Genomic DNA, 20,178 nt, shown 5'->3' on the forward strand with positions numbered 1-20,178 from the left:
CAACTGATGGACCTTTCCAGGTGATACAAATTGATTTCATCCAATTACCACCCTGCAGGAACCTTAAGTATGTACTAGTGTGCACAAATGTATTTTCTAACTGGGTTGAGGCCTACCCAGTGGCCACTAATACTGCTGCGTTTACTGCCAAGAAAATAGTTCAGGAATTTGTATGCAGGTACAGTATCCCTAGAATCATCGAGAGTGACAGGGGTACTCATTTCACAGGTGATGTTTTTCAAAATATGTGTAAGCTGATGGGTATTAATAGCTAACTTCACACCCCCTACCGACCACAAGCCAGTGCCAAGGTAGAGAGGATGAACAGGACTATTAAAAATAAGCTAAGTAAAATTATGGCAGAAACTGGACTAGGATGGCCAGAAGCGTTACCTTTGGTCCTACATAGCATAAGGACCACTCCTAGACTTCCTCTGAATCTGTCCCCATTTGAAATACTATTCGGCAGACAACCTCATTTGATTATAAGTCCCCAGGAAGACTTGAAGGGTAACAACGAGGAAACTGTAAAGTATCTTATATCAATGAGTAGGCAGTTAAAGCAACAGCAGCAGAAACTGAAATTGTTGTCTAATGATATGCCTGAAACTAACTGTCATGATGTTGAACCAGGAGAATATGTAATGATCAGAAATTTCTTGCATTCAGGTTGTTTGACTGATCGGTGGTAAGGTCCATACCAGGTGCTGCTGACAAGTACTACATCTTTGAAGGTGGACAAGAGAGATACCTGGGTCCATTCCACTCACTGCAAAAAGGTCAATCAACCGGTGGAGAAACAAGGCGGAGACAAGGCTGATAGTGTGGACCTGTCGCTCGGAAACTTGTTCCGGGAGGATTGAAAAGGTCGTAGTGAGATACCTGAATTGAGAGAAATTTTGCAGGACTTGTTGTTAAAATGGACGGGCCTGCTGTGTTCATTCTCATATTCTCTTTTAGAGTGTTCACCATCCTTGTCAGTTCGGGAATATCCAGTGTCTGTGATGGGGGACCGATTGAGGAAACGGGAGCTGATGGCAGTGTAGATGGAGTGGAATCAGGAGGAGTGCAATGCCAATCAGGGGAGTGTCTGACCAATCTTAGTACTGTTATTGTTAATAGAGCTGTCATTCTGGATACTCAGGGAAGGTGTGGAGGTTTATCATCTGAAGATTCCTGTATTTGTGAGTTTTGTGGGTCCCTAGTTGATGAGAACTGTATCCAATGGTGCCAACCTAAATATAACCCGTACTGGGGAGGGTATCCTTTAGAGGATTATCACAGCATGGTAGGCAAAGTGTTAAATCAAATTGATTGCTGGGTGTGTTCACATGTGCCACAGGGACAGCATAATGTAGGGTTGGTGCCATTTCCGCTGAATGTCACGGAAATTTTAGAACTGCAAAAAGGGAAAACATTGGATGGAAAATTCCTCTCATCCAAACCATCTCATTTCAAACTCTATCAATTCCAAGTAGATAGATCACTTTTGTGTTTAAACATAACCAACCCCAATAAACCCGGAGGTTGGGAAGTGACGGCGGAATAATCAGACGATGACCTTCTCACAAAGAGCTGATAATGAGTCCATAAACTATGATCTGTTACGCTCAATTAAATCAAGTGGGAAACATTTTAGGTACAGGTATACATTGAGTTCCACCAAAGAAATGATTGGTAAAGTACCAGATGGTTATTGTGCTAAAATAATACAACCAGAAACTTGCATATACCAGATGGAAGAGCCTGAGATAGGATTGTTTGCAAGAGAAATGTGTTTAATGATAATGATGCATACCATTCCTTATGTTCTCCCGGATACTGTATATTTTATATGTGGAAGAAAAGTGTATAAATGGCTCTCCCCGAGTTCCGAAGGTTTGTGTTATCTGGGAAGAGTAGTCCCAGAAGTTATGACCCTCACACATGTTGAAATGTTGGGAATACATAAAAACACACCTTCACCATATCTTCACACACAATATGAACACAGAGGCAAGAGAAATATGATACCTGGTGATATGCATAAAGCCGCTCAGTTAATCAGTGAGACAACTGGCTTCCAAGTTTTAGTCGCCCTGGATCCCACCAGAATTGCTAGGGGTACATAACATTTTAGATATATCCAGGAACTTGCTAAATTAATAGATAATATCACTGAAATGTACGATGACACATTCAGGTACACAGGGAGAGAATTGCAAGAGTACAAGAAAGAACTAGTGCAACACAGGCTAGTGTTGAATTATTTAACTGCTGTTACTGGAGGGTATTGCGTAACGTTAGCCACCCAATTTGGAGTAAAATGTTGCACTTATGTCACCAATGATACCAGCGACCATAAGGAGGTGATAGACCAGAAGATGGATGAGATTCTGCAGCTAAAGTGGGAATTTCGTAAGAACCATAACGCATCAGTGGCTGAAGCAGGGGAAAAGATAGAAGGATGGGTGTCATGGCTGAACCCAGTGAAATGGTTCTCGGGTCTAGGGGAATGGGTCCAGGAAGTGATCACCAGCATAGGCAAATTCTTGATCCTTATACTGATTGTCATCATAGTAATTGGCATATGCGTCCGGTGTGTTCCTATTGTGTTGAAGTGTGGAAAATGTAAAAACAGAGTGAAACAAAAGAAAGAAACAATGATGGTGGTCAGTAATGATAATATGTATACCGAGGTAGATACAGAACTGCATTACAACCCTGAGCTAGGAAGTACCATCATTTAAATGTATAATATTTAGACATACATAGAAGATATTATTGAAATGTTATTTATAGAACACCTCAGACAATGTAAAGTCTCAAATTCCCCTTCAAGACTGCTGTTATAAGACTGGTGCATTCCCACACCTGTCACATGATCTCCCAAGATCCGCAGTGTGTGTATAATAGTAGTTTTATGTCCCCACCCAGAGACACATTATTGATGGATTAAGACCCACCTTGTGCCATCCCAGAATAACACTAAATAATATGTAAATGTAAGCCTAAAATATATCTATATAGCAGATTGTGATAGCATGTTGTTTGCTATCAAAGGGTGGACTGTCGAAGCTGAATAATTGGCTGAGACAAGTTCATTTTAAAATGTAATCGCAGCGACGCCATCTTGCGAATGGCCGCAAGACTCCATTTTAGAAATGAGATCGCAAGACGCCATTTTGCGAATGGCCGCCTAAGCGCCATTTTAGGTAAACTCACAGTATAGTACATGTGACGATATTTATATTAGCACTATGTGATCGCTTCTTTCATCATTTCTCATACACACAATAATACTCACAAGAGCGCTATTAAATAATCGCATATTAGCGAATGCATAAGATTTGTATGAAACCGCTGAAAAAGTAGCTTTATGCGCATGCATCTGCCCCAAGTTAACTAGCGTCCTTATACCAAACCCTGAACACCCACACATTTTATATTCACTCATAAGGTTCAATAAGCATCAAATGTATGATTCAAGTTGGTTAAGTTAGTTTAAATGCTGAGAAATAAAGGTTTTTGATAACTAAGGTATTATACATGATAAGCAAGTTGTGTTTGGTCTTGTTCTGATGCGTACGCTTTTTACAGCATCCCAGTGTTATCGGTGGAGAGATCGCATCATGCAAACTCAAGTTACGGATCACAGAACTTACAAGCAACAAAATGTTTAACTGTTGGAATGTTACAGGAGGCGTTATTAGAAAGATTCCCCTACTGTTAGAGGCAGGGGGAGTCTATTTGAACCAGCCTGTTAAATATGCTGTAACATATGCTTCTCCTCTGGGAACCAATGACATCAGCAGGAAATTTCCCCTTTGTCCTGTTTTAGTCTGGGGGGGATAAATACATGTGCCCGAATACTGGTTTTTTAGTCCATGCTGAATGCTGTATGTACTGAGGGTCTCTAGTCTGAGGTCTATCTCTGGGTCCGGAGGAGCAGCATATGTATACTGTACTTGGGTCTGTAATATTTCCTTTTACGCCTAAATTGTGTATGTATCAATTGCGTGTAACTGACTGTACTTTTACCTGAATAATACTTGTGCATTGGAACCACAGATTCCACTCCTGTCTTTATTTGCGGTCAGACTGCGTATGCAAATTAGCGTTATTCTTAGAGGTTTATAGGAAGGATTTTAGAAGGTATAGGCAGGAGTATATAAAGGTTCTGATCCAGTTTTGTTAATATATATGAAGAATTTTATGAAATATAATTGTATGGAATATGACTGTATGAAATATAACAGCATCTTTGCACATCGGTAATAGAGATTTATTATCATGCATCATATTTTGAGGTTCTAATTTATTGAATTAAAAACATAGGCTTTGGTCCAATATTCATCACTGATAACATGTGCAATCACATCTTTCTGTGAGCAGGAGGGAAAACCCCTAAAATGTATACTTCACCTTTAAATCTTATTTAAATATTATCCTGTAAAATTAAATCTTGTTTATTGCAAATGGGATAAATATGCAATTCCACATTCAGAAAAAAAACCATGGAGTTTTATTGTAAAACTTATAGTGGAGCTAGGACACCCCACCACTACCACCATCTCTTCTAAATCATCCACACATTTTAAATGGGATGTAGTTAGTATTCTGGCAGTCGAGATGCTGGCGTCCAAAATACCGCCGTCAGAATCCAGACAGCAGTCGGAATCCCAGCGCCAAGCGACATCCCAACGGTAAGTATTATGGTTAGGGGGAGGGTTAGGTTTAAGGATAGGGGTTAGGGTTTGGCACTAGCGGTAGAGTTAGTGTTAGGCTGTAGGGGAAGAGGGTTAGGCTGCGAGGTGGATTAGGGTTAGGCTGCGGGGAGGAAGGTTAGGGTTAGGCTGCAGGGAGGGAAGGTTTAATTTGAGGGTTAGGGTACTTTCCTAGTTGGGTCGGGATTCTGTCGGCATACCGCTGTTGGTATTGTGACCTCCAGAATCCAGACTGCCGGGATCCCTTACCCAACCCTTTTAAATCCCTACCCCTCTGCTGTATAACATGGTTTACCAGGTGCCAAATTGCACCTTCTTACTGGATTTACTTCTATCTCTAAATGAGCTCCTGTGTATGTATCATGCTTGCCATCTCTCCTGGAAGGTCCAGGAGAATCAAGAATTTGGAGTTGCTCTCTTGGCCTCCCAACAGAGTTGGCCAGTCTCCTGGTGCCTTCCACTCCCTGACTAAAGTGGCTGGTCGGGTGGTTGGATGACACAATTTGCAAATTTGCATTGAACTGCATCATCCTAGCCCCACCCCCTGTGCAAATTGCCACAAATAGCTTTGAACATTAGGAGGAGTCATAATGCTGTGTAGCCCTAAACCTGGCAGTAATATGCCACGAATAGTGGCTTTAAACAGCTGGAGACAGGGTCAGGATAATGAGAATGCAGGGACCTTGCCCACTGCCCCCTGGAGGGTTTTTATGAACGTAGGCAAGTATGGTGGATATGCCCATGGCAAATAAATCAAGGAGTGAGAGCTAGGGCAGAAGTTAATTTGAAAATGCCGACAGAGATATGTTGAGGGTACACAAAGCAATGAATTGTAGCGGAGGGTGCTAAGGGAGAAAAAAGTGATGGTGGTGGGGAGAAATTAATGATGGCTGATGGTGAGAAATATAGTGATCAGAGGGCGGTGGAGGTAAGAGGATCTGAAGGTGCTGGTCAAAAATAATTTGAGGGTAATGAGAGAAAATGAATTGAAGAAGAGGGTGCTGGGAAGAAATTGGGACGGTGGAGGGGGAGAACTGAAGTGAGTGAGAGGGTGGTTAGAAATTAATTTACTTGAACAGCATGAATTGAGCTGATGGAATTAATTGACTGCAGTGTGCTCTGCATTATTTCTGCTCTGCATCTGGCAGAAAGTTATTAGGGCATCTCTCTAACATTTAGCACCCCATATATACTGTATGTATAGAAAAATAGCTTTCTTAAAAATACACTTTATTCAAAGTCTCGTCATCACCATAAATAAGTCATTCAATTTACGAATACATTACTATATTAACACAAATATTTTCAAGAATATGAAATAGGATTGAGTTCAGGTCTTGCAAAGATTATCCTTTGTTGGTGTAATTTCACTAGGATCAGAGCAGCTACTTTAGTCATTCTTCAAGACTAGGTGGACGCAGACAGCAGAAGATGGGAAGGGGCAGGGCTAAAATAACATACAGCCAATCACTGCATTACAACAAATTATAGTATCTTGACACAAACTGCTTCATCTCCAGATGTAGGAAAGTTTGAAGCATGATGGGCTTGGGCAACATGTAGCAAATCTATGCATTCAGTGTTACTGTGACATCAATAGTGCTTTTGGCTCTTGTCCAAAGTGCTGAAGAATTATTGTGGTGTTAATTGAACTTCTATATAGAACAAAAGTAAAACAACCAAATTATTCTAGACTTGTATAATTGTAATGACTGTACTGAAACATGGAGAAGTCTGCACTGTAAACATTCACAAGTTGTCTAAACAGACTCAGAGGAATGGAGTCCAGATAGCTTCTGCTTATTTCATAATTTGTACGCGCATCACTAGGATGATGTTTCGTGCTGGGGTAAGTCAGATTTCTGGGGGCCCCAATGAGCTTCAAAACAAAATCTGCATCCTGTTTTATTTTTTCATACTTGCCGATAAAGTCATAATGGATATTGCATGGATCACAGAGGTCATACATTGGTCTCCAATGAGTATCTCTATGTTGCGGCTTTTCTGTAACAATGAAGCGAGCAAACTCTTCGAAAGTAATTTTTTCTGTGGAGTTGCTATTCTTTCTAACAGCTTTTTTAATCCATTTTGCAATAGTTTTACTATAGTAAATTTCATCTTCATAGAGGAACTTGTCTCTGTAGGCCGAAACCACCCTCTGTAAAGGATCTCGAGTGAACATGACTTTGGTATAATTTGCAAGTAGCTGTCTCTGCATAGAATGAGGGTACGAGCTTAACTTCATTAGTAAAGGAGAGGAATGAACATTTATTTGAATAAGCTCAGTTACTGTGAGCCCTAAAGATTCGTTTAATAGAAGTATTACTCTCTTCCAGTTGGAGCAGCCCACTTTTGGCACCTCACAATATATGAATTTGTGGCTGTGTTCCACGTACAACTGAGCAGCGACTCTTCTGTCCAGTGAAAAGTCAAACTTGGTGAGATTGTTTCTTTTACAAAAAGATTTCACAATAGACTTTCGGTGTTCTCGAGGAACTTCGTTTTGCAAACTGTCTGCAAAAGAAAGATTTTCATTGTCAGTAACTAGACATAAACTTAGACATACTGTACTGTACTTATTTTAAAACATGTATTAGTTTCTTCTATTTATATGTCATCACCAAGTGTCCACCGAGCCTTACAGAGAATATTAAAATTAAACTGTACGTACAAACAGGGCACTGTACAATGTACAGTACAGATGGTACAAGGGGAAAAATCAATCAGTGAGATATTAAGACAATTTCTGTAAGAGCCAATAAGTAACAGCACCGCTCAATGACCTGGAGCTCCGGGAATGGCTGACAGAAGCTTCTCTTATTTTTTCATCCGAACGTAACGGCATCTCTTGATGGAATTATGTTTATAGTCTTACCTGCTGTAGCAGAGTGCCTGTAATCTTAACGCATTGTTAAGCTTCTGACCAGTGCCCTAACTAGGGGTGTGTGACCGGAGCCACCACTCAGAGAGCAGAGGTCAGTGGCCGGCACCATCGCCACCCCACAGCCTTTGGTTCTGACTAGCAGGGTAATTAGAATGGTACCCTCCAGCAAGGATATGTACTGCGGTGCCGTTGAAGCGTCTTTTAAATGCTCCTGGCAGGCACCCTGCAGTCTGTGCCGCTGATTAGAACATCCTCAACGTCTAGCTTTAGGTGAGTTCAGGCACCTGTTTTCGTGGTTTTGTAATGGATGTATTATTTTGAAATTTTAATTTATTATTCTCAGATTTGTATTTAATGTAACCACATGCCTTATATAAGGTTGTTTTAAGTTAATAGGAGCAATGCTATTACAGATAATATCAATGGCAATGTACAATAGTAGCCTTTCCATTATATGCTCAACAGTGATAATGGTGCCAATTATTTCAGGGGCAGATACAAATTCTATGCATATAGTTTTTAACTATATGTTTACATGAATGTTTTTGTTTATATACTGTAATACACCCTATATTTTAAGGATATTTATACATAAGGGTTCATACTACTGTATAATGATTATCAATCAAGTATTTTAAAGTCTTGTGAAAGGAAGATGCATATTGGGGGTGAATCAGCAAGGATCGCAATTGCAAAGCTGCACGCAGGCTATAGATATATGATTTATGCACGCAGGCAGCTTTGCCATTACGTCCTTGCTATTATGCAAATGCAGCAGGATATGAATGGCACCCCCTGCTGCATTTGCGATCCCAACACTGCGACAGAGGTCGCAGGCTGGGATCACCATTGCGACCAAACGTGGTCGATGATCGCGATGGTGGATGGTGCCATCCCGGCAGCCAGCTGAGTAACCCTCAACTTAGAATTGCAGAAAGCGGGTTTTAGGCTGGTGCACAAATATATCCACTCAGGATATATACATACAGAAATCGGCATATAGGAAAACATCGGGGAGAGAATTCTCATCATATCCATATATTGTAATAGAAAAGAAGGGGGGGAAGGTGTGCTCGCCCTATGGGTGTGGTGGTGTGCGGTTGTGGTGGAGTATGGGTGTAGTTGCTGATGGGCTAGGTGTGGTGTTGTGAGGGAATGAAGATGAGATGTGGAAAGGATGAGGCAGACAAAGATGAGGGGGCCAAATCGTTTAATGGATTAGTCACAGTGCTGCTCCTGTAGAGTCCTGGGCAGAGGGGGATGGTGTGGTGGTGGAAGTGGGAGAGACTGGGGAGGTGGGTGGACCCTTTCAGGGGGCTCCTTGCCATGCAGCACGTTACCCCTGCTGTACCTATGGTCGACAGTCTTATGGAGTCTCAGGTGGTGGAAGGGTGAATGGGGGGCAGCAATAGGTGTGGATGGGGGAGTGTGCACCCCGGCGGCATCCCGCGTAGTGGTGAGAGTCTTGGAGTCACTTACCTACCAGTAGGTTGTGGGGTGTCAACAGTGTGGCCGTGGAGGTAAGAATGTTGCTGCAGATGGGTGATGCTCAGAGAGTGCTGCTGCGACTGCCGAAGACTTAGCCAGACACTCATTAAGACAAAGGTGGGTCCACACCCTAAGGGACACATCCACAAACGCATCCACATAGGAAGACCCAGCCCAAAAGACACCCTCAAATCCACTACCCCCACCATGTACACTCATGAACACAAAAGAGCAATAGTCCAACCATTTTGTAGATTTGGAGGCAGGCAATTGCACTTGCCTACAACCACCACAAACCAACATCCCATACAGAGTAAAGAGAAAACTAGACCAACGAGATGAGGATGCAGAGGCGGACATCCAACCAGATCCAAAGCACCAACCCACCTCCCAACACTTGACCACAAAGGCATCTTCAACCTCAGCTCCTGCACCCTCACACCCAATGACATCTCCCTCCTCAACAAAGGCATAAAGTTTGCACCCAACAACCAATTAAACAAATTTGAAACATACCTCAACATCAACAGATTTGTCCACAAACGTACATTGAAAAAATACTTCCTATCCAACGCTATTACCACAGAACCCCACCACGACAAGTACAAACACACATCACTCAGACCACCCTTTAATTTCTTTCCCAGCCACCTCAAAGGACTCTTCATACACACCTTCGAACACTTGGTAACAGAGGACATAAATAAACTCAACACCCAGACCAAACAACACAACTCTAACATAACAGCAGGAGAATGCAACGCACTCAACAACCTCAAGACTGATAAAAACCTCATAATAAAACCGGCATATAAAGGAGGGGGGCTAGTACTTTTAGACAAAATAGACTATATTACAGAATCCCTACACATACTTCAAGACAAAGACACATACGAGACCCTCAGATCAGACACCACACAGAAATTCAATCAAACACATACTACGAAGCGTACTAGACAAAGGCATCCTTACCAAACACGAATGCAACTTCATATACAATCCCATCATACCAGTTTTCTATTATTTCCCAAAAATACACAAAAACATCACAAACCTACCAGGCAGACCCATTATCTCTGGCATTAACTCCATCTCATGCAACCTGTCACAATACATCGACCATAACCTCCAACCATATGTCAAACGCCAACGTTCACATCTTCAGGATATCACACATGTACTCAAATCCTCAACAACATCACATGGGGTGAGGACCACTGGTTGGTAACTAGTGATGTCACATCACTGTATACAATCATCAATCACAAACATGGACTCGACAACATCAATGAACACCTCAATCAAGATGACTCACTAGACCAAGAACAAATAACATTCATCCTACAAGGCATTGACTACATCTTCACACACAACTACTTCTGGTTTAATGGGGACTTTTTCTTGCAGAGGACCAGGACCACTATGGGGACCAAGTCCGTGCCCAGCTATGCTAACCTGTTCATGAGCAGCTGGGAGGATTCCCACATATGGACGGGCCATGGCTGGGACACGAACCTGGTCCTTTGGACAAGATACATAGACGATGTCCTCTGTATCTGGAAGGGTCCCCTCCACACACTACTCAACTTCACCAATTACATCAACAATAACAATAGAAACCTCCAATTTACAACACATTACAGTCAAACCTCAGTGAACATCCTCAGCTTGGAAAAATTAATTGACAACAAACAGATACACACTAGAACCGACCAGAAACCTGTAGATGTCAACATTTACATCCACCAGTAGTCATTACCCCACATGGCTCGACAACATGCCCACAGGACAATTTAAACGCATTAGACGCAACTGCACGAGACTCACAGACTACCAGGAACAAGCAAACACCCTCAAACAACAATTCATAGACAAAGGATACAAACCGAACAAGCTAGAACTCACCCTCACACAGATAGGACAAGAAGACAGACAACAGCTCCTAGACTACAAACAACGACCACAAGACACACGGAACAACATCCCATTCATCACGCAATACAACACCTATGCTAATAGTATAAAGAGAATCTTCATCAAACATTGGCAACTGTTAGTACAAGATGAACAACTCGCTGATATCCTGCCCGCCAGACCCAAAGTCATCTACAGGAAAGCCCCCAACATACATAACAAACTGGTGTTCAACCACATCCCACCCCTGCAACAAACACAGTGCACCCTAGATAACTCAAAACTCACAGACAGTTTTTTCCACTGTGGAACCTGTACAAACTGCACAACCTTGAAATACCAAAGCACCACACCCACCACATCATTCACGTCAACACAAACAGGAGAAACATACAGAATAAAGGAACACATCACATGCAATACCACCAACATCATCTACCTCACACAATGCCCCTGCAACCAGCTATACATAGGAAGGACCATCAGACCACTCAAAAGCAGAATCGCGGAACACCTCAGAAACATCACCAAGCAGACAGACAACCGCAGCATACCCATACACTTCAAAGAACACAACCAGAGCAATACTCTAGGCATCCTATTCACAGGCATCAAACACATAAAGAGACACTGGAGGGGTGGCGACCACACCAAAATCCTCAACAAAGAGGAACTCCGATGGATCTTCACACTCAAAACACTAAAGGCCCCCATATATCAGCAACTGATTGCAGCAATCGTGCAATTTGCAATCGATTGTGTATAAAAATCTTTCCCTTTTTCAATCGATTGCAGAATTGCCACAATCGATAGTAAAAAGGGAAAGATTTTTATACACTATTGCTGCAATCAACTGCTGATGGATGGGGGCCTTGACACCCAAAGGCCTCACTTCGACAATGAGGTAAATAACCAAATAAGTTCACCTAAAACAGCCCAGTCCCATATTTACACAACAACCCACCACCACATCCATCAGCACCCTAACCCCATCCATTCCCCCCGCTACAAACCCACCCCACCCTCCCTCTCCCCACCCATACCATCCCATCCACATCGACTGACCCATCACCCTGGCCCCAGCCCGTTAGGGCCCCTCACTTACCCCCCGCAACACTGACCACCACCGAGACCACCACACACTCTCCCATCCACCCCACCCCAATACCCACTTGCCCAAACAGCCTACCTAGCCACTTCCCCCTACCAGGACATTAAAACAACACATCCACCCAACCCAACCCCCACAGCAAACACAGCAACCCACACCACACAGGCCCCCCAGCTCCCCATCCCTGCTAACACACCCCTCCATCCACTCCAGAATGCACATTTACAACCTGCAACACCAAGGTCCATCCCATCCCCACCATTCCCCCCCCACTGCAACCACCACACACTACTAACACGCCACTCCCAGACCCACAGCACCACACACATAGGACACACAACACATCCCCCTAACACCGCACCACACCCCCACACCCAACCATAAGACACACACTGCCACTCCACATAACATTCCCGCAAGGCCCCCGACAACACCATTACACTCCTCCTCACTACATACACCCCCGCATCCCAGCTGGCTCCACACAACACCACCTCCACCCAAACTTAATACACACCAGCACAACACACACTCAATGCCAGAAACCCCCCCCAACACGACATTACTAGCCACAACAACATCCCCCGCACACGTGATCACAGCAAACACCATTAATCACCCACTCCACCACATAGAGTCCGTCACACCACACCGCGGGGCCCTCCAGACATGTCATCAACAGCAGCCAATCCCCACGGGGTTCCCTGGACACGTCTCCCACCGAGCCGCTACCAATCCCCACAGACCTTCATCTACACACCCACATCAGCCCCACTCGCCCCCCACCGTCCATCCGCATCACCTGACCGCCGGCCTACCCAGAAGCCCACCTTCAACCTGACACACCTGCAGCATTACACCACGTCCGTCACACCACACCGCAGAAACCTCCTGACATGTCACAAGCCACAGCCAATCCCCGCGGGTCTCCCCTGACATGTCACTAGCCACAACCAATCCCCACAGAACCTCCATACACACACCCACCTCAGCCCCACTCGCCCGCTATTGGCCACCCCTTCACCTGATCGCCGGAAACACCCGGAAGTACACTAGCCGCACGCCTGCATTGTCACACTCCTCACCTCCTTGAGAAGGCAGACTCCCTGCCAAAACATGTTGTAGGCCTCCACCCCAACATCCCACTTGATCCAGGCTTGCCTCTGACAACGTTCCCCATCCCCATGGGGACCGCTGGTGCCACCAGCCGCTTCCAGCCCACCGCCCCCACACTCGCTGGCACAGCACCATCCACACCATCAGTGTCCAGCTCCACCGCAGTTCAGCCTCCCCAAGAGTGTGCCTTCACCAGCCCGTCCCGGGCAGACCACCCCCTGCCACAGTGGTGGTAACGATCCACACAACCACCAGCGGTCCTGCAGCGGTACACCCACCCGTGCCAGTGGCCCCGCAACAGCAGCAGCATCCACAGCCACAGGGGACCCAGCACCCCACACACCATCCACTGGTCACTGCCCACAGCAGGCCCGGTGACATCCACCATCAGCAGCAGCATGCTTCGGCAGTCGCAGCAGCACACTCTGAGCATCACCCATCTGCAGCAACATTCTTACCTCCAAGGCCGCACCGTTAACACCCCACAACCTACCGGTAGGTAAGTGACTCCGAGACTCTCACCACCACGCGGGATGCTGCTGGGGTGCACACACCCCCATCCACACCTATTGCTGCCCCCGCATTCACCCTTCCACCACCTGAGAATCCGTAAGACTATGGACCAAAGGTCCAGCAGGGGTAACGTACCGGTCTATTGAACTGCATGGCAAGGAGCCCCCTGAAAGGGTCCACTCACCTCCCCAGTTTCTCCCACTTCCACCACCACACCATCCCCCTCTGCCCGGGACTCTACAGGAGTAGCACTATGACAACTCCATTAAACGATTTGGCCCCCTCATCCTTGTCTGCCTCATCCTTTCCACATCTCATCTTCATCCCCCCACAACACCACACCTAGCCCATCAGCAACCACACCCATACTCCACCACAACCACACACCAACACACCCATAGGGAGAGCGCACCTTCCCCCCCTTCTTTTCAGCCGCAAACAAAGGGCCCAGTACGCCTGCGGAAGGTGCAGCACCCCACAAACCCCACATTACCCACGTTTCACACACGAACACCACATCATATCTACCCATACAGTAGAGCGCAGTCCAACCCAACCACTATATATTGTAATAGCAAAATTCAAAACCCTTAAGTGTAATTGGTACTGGTGGTGCACCCGAGAGTTAAATTAGCATAAAAATAAAAACAGAAAAAGAAAACTCTTGTTGCTGGGGAACTCTTACAAAAAGTAATCTAAAACTTAACTTTTAATAATATGAAACTTGACTCACAAAAGACAGAAAGAATAATAATAACACAATAATAGGTTAATTTGATGATAACCCTTAATGACACTCAAATCTTACCCAATATATCAGATTTCTGTGTTAAATAATCTCCTTGGATCCTCATCGCACCAAAACCTAAAAGAGGAGCGATGGTTGCCACATTTGTAGGGGCTATGTACCCCATATAAGTAAAACACAGATATATTCACATCTGAACCAAACTTATTCACCAGCAGAAGCGTAATAGTTGCCTGATCACAATTACATATTCAGCCTCACATCAAATGTTTCCAAACTCCTCCTACAAATAGCTTCACGTAAATGTATAATTTTTTCTTGTATAAGAGTAGTTGGAAAGGAGCTTACATATAGTGCAAAATCTGGTGTCTACTTTTGGTCTTTTTGTCAATTGACCTTGGACGACCAGTGACAGGGCCAATTTGATTTTGCAGTAATATGTAAAAAGTCCTGCATCTGCTTTTGGCTGGGGTCCGGATGGCTGTTATCCCAGGCAATGAGAGTACAGAGGAAAGGTAAGGAGGCAAAGAGCGTGGGTAATATCTGCAGTGTCAGGTAAATCACTTAAAACTTCAGCACAAATATCAGGATCAAATCATATCACATTTTATGGTCATAACGACTCAATGGGCGAGATGCATGATGCATCTCGCTCGTGATGCAATGCATTCCGCCGGTCATTGCATGTATGCCGGCGTTGGTAAAGCCGATATGGATGACGATCCCCGCAACGAACCGCTCTGTCGGCAAGAGCAGCCCTTTGCGGTGGAGGGACTTCCGGGTCTATGACCCAAAAGCCTCTCCGGTGTCCTTCTGCGCATGCGCAGAAGGGCGCGCATGCCACAGGAGGGGTGCTGGAAGGCATCCGATTGGATCCCTTTATCAGCACTCGGCGGACAGTAGCTCATAGGCTTCTATGGGTAACGCCATCAGGTTACCCACCGCAGCCAAGTCCCGGAGTGGGGATTGGTGCATATGAAAAAAGTGGTCAAACCCGCATTCTGGATCTTTCGGCTACATTCTCTTTACCCTAGTGGCCTCAATGAGAACATTGATTTTGAATCTTTTGCTTGAGGACTTATAGTCAGCTTATTTTCCTAGTTATCAATAGATGTATACGATGATTAATTTTGTTCTCGTACTGTATATTTGAAAAAATTATCCTTTATCCCATTATATTAAAAAATATATATTTTTTTTCTTGGTTATGTAAAGGTAACTCCAAATGTGCCTTATGGTCCTATTACTACATGTATGTTTATTGCGGATTTGCCCCACATAAGTGAGTTAATATATACGCCTAGAATTATGGAGCTTTCTTGTTAACTAGAGATACAGATATATTATATTTCCTTGTCTGATTTTGGAACATTTTTAATACACTTTGATAACTTGTGGTTTGCATAATTTTGCCGTATTAAGTGTCTTTATATAATAGGATTTATCCAATACTAATATTACAATAGCAACAGAAGATATTTACCTCATGTGATGGACTTCTATATTATAGGCTCAAACTAATACAAGATAGGGAGTTTGAAGCTTATGAAGAGTGTATTGTTAGTATAATTATAGTCTTTAATGAACACAAATAATGTTAACAGTAATTATGCAATAAATGTGGCCACTATCGTAAAATCTAAATATGTTAAGGATTATATATAATTTGGGGTGTATACTTGGTCTAGAAGTGAGTTTATTTTCTTATTAATTTGTCACACATCTGCAACATAGCTGAGGTGTGTTATTGATATCGGTGAACAATAGGAGTATCAAACATCGCAAAATAGGTGAAAAAACAACTAGTTAAAGAAAAATAGAGATTCATTTTGAATAATATAGATTGTGAGCCTTAGTGTGCCCATTTATAAGTGTGGAGTTTGACTAATCATCATTTATATATTTATTTATCTCTTTCTGTATGAAGAAAAATATAAGAACAATATAACTCATCCTTTCTCGTAAATAATGGTGGAAACACAGATAAGTTTTGAGTTACTTATGATGTATGAACATTTCTGAATCCCCTGTGGTATAGAGGTAAGATAGAGTGATGGATGTACCTAGAGTCAGGAGTTCAATTCCCGGATTGGAAATTTATTAAACTTAAAATTTATTTTTGTTAAGCCATGAGATACTTAATGATATGCAATTATATCTGACTCTCTTGTAGTGTAGAGTAAGATAGAGTGGCAGATATGTTTAGAGTCAGGAGTTCAATTTCCAGATGGGAAATTGATTAATTCCAGTATGTATTATTGACATAGATAGTAAGGGTTTTATTTTAGAAGTTAGATGTTTCCCGATTTCTATGTATATGTTTTATATATGTATTTGTTTATTTATATATTTTTTATATATGTAAAGCATATTGAGCTATACATTTTTTATGCTAATAGGAATAATATAGACAAAACGTCTTGAGTAGAATTGCCCAATGTATTTTGGATGCATATAGTGATTAGGAACAAAAAGTGTCACTCACCTGATAGAACTAATAATTAAGAATGGTTGCTCCAATCACTGCCCTTTGTTGCTGTTATATAAGAACAGTAAGTTCTAACTATCATTACTCTTTGATAAAGCTCATATGCTAGAGTGAAACACGTCAGAGGACCCCCATATTGGCAGCACTTTGATCTGTGACGGAGACACCGGAATGTCTTGCTAATACAAACCTTATGGAGGAGGCACAGCAAGTGCACACAATAACACCACGGTGTATGCAGCGGAACCGGTGGATGTATGCAGCCGAATCAAGCTGGAGCACACGGGAGCTAAACAAGACTGCTGGAGCAGAGCTGTCCCAATTAGGCTACTTTCCAGAGCAACTCCACTGACTAGGTATATCCAGTGCGGTCAAAGCTTGTGACACCAATTAAGCTATTCACTTATCACCATTACGGTCTTATCCCTTTTGGGACAGTTAGACCATATATGACTTTTACGGAACATCTCTCACGGATTTTCTTATTGATATACACTCAAGTGGAGCACTAGTAATTAATTGATGAACAGTACAGTATGTGCTTTTTCTATTAGGTGTTCTTATGGGACATTATTATAAAATTATTGAATTTTACACTATATAGATCGCTTTATTTTGATCTGTGAATTATAGTTGAATATTCCTAATAATATACAAGGAAGTGTATTGTTGTATGTATATTTATATTTTAGCTTTATATGTGATTAAATTATTATTATTTATTGGGAAACCTGACTGCTATATAATTTTCTGCCATTTCACAACTTGGATCTAATAAATGAGCACAGTCCTATTTCTATTTATTCACTTGACCGCATTTTTACCCTTGATGCATCTCACCCAATTTGCATTGAATTACCATCGCTTTAGTCCCATGAAAAACATTCTACCAAAAAGGATTATCAGTGTTTGCACAAAATGGACATATGTATTAAAGAAGAGCCCCATCTGCAAACACCCCAACATCTGCTGATAGCCCTCTTACAAGGTGGTATGAGAGTGCCAGAAAAGATGTGTGCTACACCAGGGTGCAGGGTCAATGCATTTCCAGTAAACGCAGCAGCAATATGGTGTATGTGATGCAAAGACATATTTGTGCATGGCTATAAGCAGTGGTCAAAGAGGCAATTTAGAAGTGGCATATGGTAAATGTACAGTAAATGGAATTAGTTTTACAAGGAAGCAGCAGCAGAGAACAGCTGTATACCAGCCCGCTTCAACCACAGGTTATAAGTCACTTTCACCATATACAAATGCTGCTTTTACCTGGAGAAAATGCAAAATAACACACATGACAGTATCAAAACAATATATTAGAGTGAGAAATATGATTGGAACATAATGAGTACATCAAGAGGCTTACAGTACAGTACAAAGCCATTTAAGTATCAGTATCTGTTTACAAGACACATTTATTGGACACTGGGGATTTAAACACATTAGATATATTCATATGCTGACACATAGTAGTAAAAGGATTCTCTCATTCATGCACACCAGAAAATCTTATATAAATTTCAGCTGACACTGGCACTATTGCATACCGCCTAACATTATAGATCCTGTTATCAGGAACGAACAGCATTGGTGGCTAAGCCTATAACTGTTGCCTATTGTGGATTACAAATACAGTAAATTCAAGTTATAGGTCAGTGATCATCCAGCAACAGAATACTCCACCTACAGAACTTTGTGTGCATTTTAAAGTAAAATATTGATCTGTTTGAGGTTTTTGCTAATTCTGCTAAGTAATAATCCATGTTGCTATTACTGTACTGTATATCTGTGTATTGCAAATGTTATTATGTGTTTAAAGTATAGTATATTGAGCCAATCGAGAAACTTAATTTTTTCCCAGACATAGTCAAAGAAGTGCAGCAGCAGTTAAGTTAAAGAAATCTATTTCACTATTCAAAAGATTAATTGCCCATTGCATATTCAATTTTGTGAACCATTGTATTGAAATTGCTAATTTTTCTTTTGTGCTGCAATCTCCTGTCATCTGTATGTTGATCTTTATTTTCATCAGACAGTGAGCATCTCTGGACTTACATTCTCTTACCACCCCCTTTAATAAATTTACTTGATTATTGTATTTATCAAGGCTATCATGTTTTGTCATTTTACTGTGTGTATGGAGCTAGTGTCTCTGCCAGTGCCTTAGCTACTGCTCCAAGCGCCCGTTGCAGGCCACACCCACTCCGTATGACATCACACGGAGGGGGAATGGTCTGCACCCAGCGACAGAAGCTAGTGATTACAGCAATAACCGAAGCAGCCTCAGGATGCTCCAGGGTGCTGTAAGGGCAGCATTGTGACTGTCTGGAGCATCCTAAGGATGCTCCAGATGGCACTGCTGCAGAGATTCTGGCAGCAGGGCACCATTGCAGGCACCCTGCTAGCCAGTTGCAGGAGCTGTGGGTGAGTGGTGGTGCCACCCACAGAGTGCTACACTCTGGGCCTGATTCAGACCCGTTCGCAAGCGGCCGCTAGCTCGTACATGGCCGATGTTATGAATTTGCGCATGCGTATACATCGCAGTGCGCGTGCGCGAACTAAGTTGAGCGATCAGGTAGTGCTCGCTCGTCCAGCAAAGACAGCCCAGTGGAATGAGTGACAGGAGAGGCCGTTTGTGGGTGGTAACAGGGGCAGGACAGTAGTAACGGGGGGGTGGAGTTGTGAATGCAGGCGTGCCTGAGTGTTTCAACGCCGTTTCAGAGGCATGCATAATTAACAGACAGTGTCATAGTACACGTCACCTGGTTGATTTTTACACAGAACTGCTCGCAGTGCTTGTAGCAGGGTACAGTCAACCACAAGCACTGCGGTCTGATCCGATGTTGTCCCACTGCACAAAAGTGGAAGCAAGGAAGAGGCAAGAAACTACCGACCAGTGAGCCTTACATCAGTAGTAGGGAAATTGATGGAAACACTCTTAAAATAAAGAGTCGTAGATTATCTCAAATCCAGCAATTTGCAGGACACCAAACAGCATGGATTTACTGGGGGGAGATCATGTCAAACAAATCTTATTGACTTTTTTGACTGGGTGACTACGGAAATAGATAAAAGGTATGCAACAGAGTAGATACACCAGGTGGAGTAAAACAAATGATTGATGATCTAGGTAGACTAGAAGAATGGTCAAGAACATGACAACTACAGTTTATGCCGAAAAATGCAAGATCATGCACTTGGGTCTCAAAAATC

At 42.9% G+C, this 20,178-nt stretch overlaps 1 protein-coding gene across 2 annotated transcripts in view; it reads right to left on the minus strand.

Annotated features, from left to right (window-relative positions):
- Nucleotides 1-4,284: 4,284 nt before the first annotated feature.
- LOC148525064 (carbohydrate sulfotransferase 9-like) overlaps nucleotides 4,285-20,178 on the minus strand; it is an 80,112-nt gene continuing 64,218 nt past the window's right edge. For both annotated transcript variants that reach the window (XM_088471297.1, XM_088471296.1), the window contains exon 3: nucleotides 4,285-7,220. In XM_088471297.1, coding sequence (XP_088327423.1) covers nucleotides 6,391-7,220 — 830 coding nt within the window. In that variant the 3' untranslated portion in view covers nucleotides 4,285-6,390. The remainder of the gene's footprint in view (nucleotides 7,221-20,178) is intronic.

This window comes from Taudactylus pleione, unplaced genomic scaffold (assembly GCF_031769625.1).
Source record: "Taudactylus pleione unplaced genomic scaffold, aTauple2 ptg000113l, whole genome shotgun sequence".
NCBI classification, from domain to species: Eukaryota; Metazoa; Chordata; class Amphibia; order Anura; family Myobatrachidae; genus Taudactylus; species Taudactylus pleione.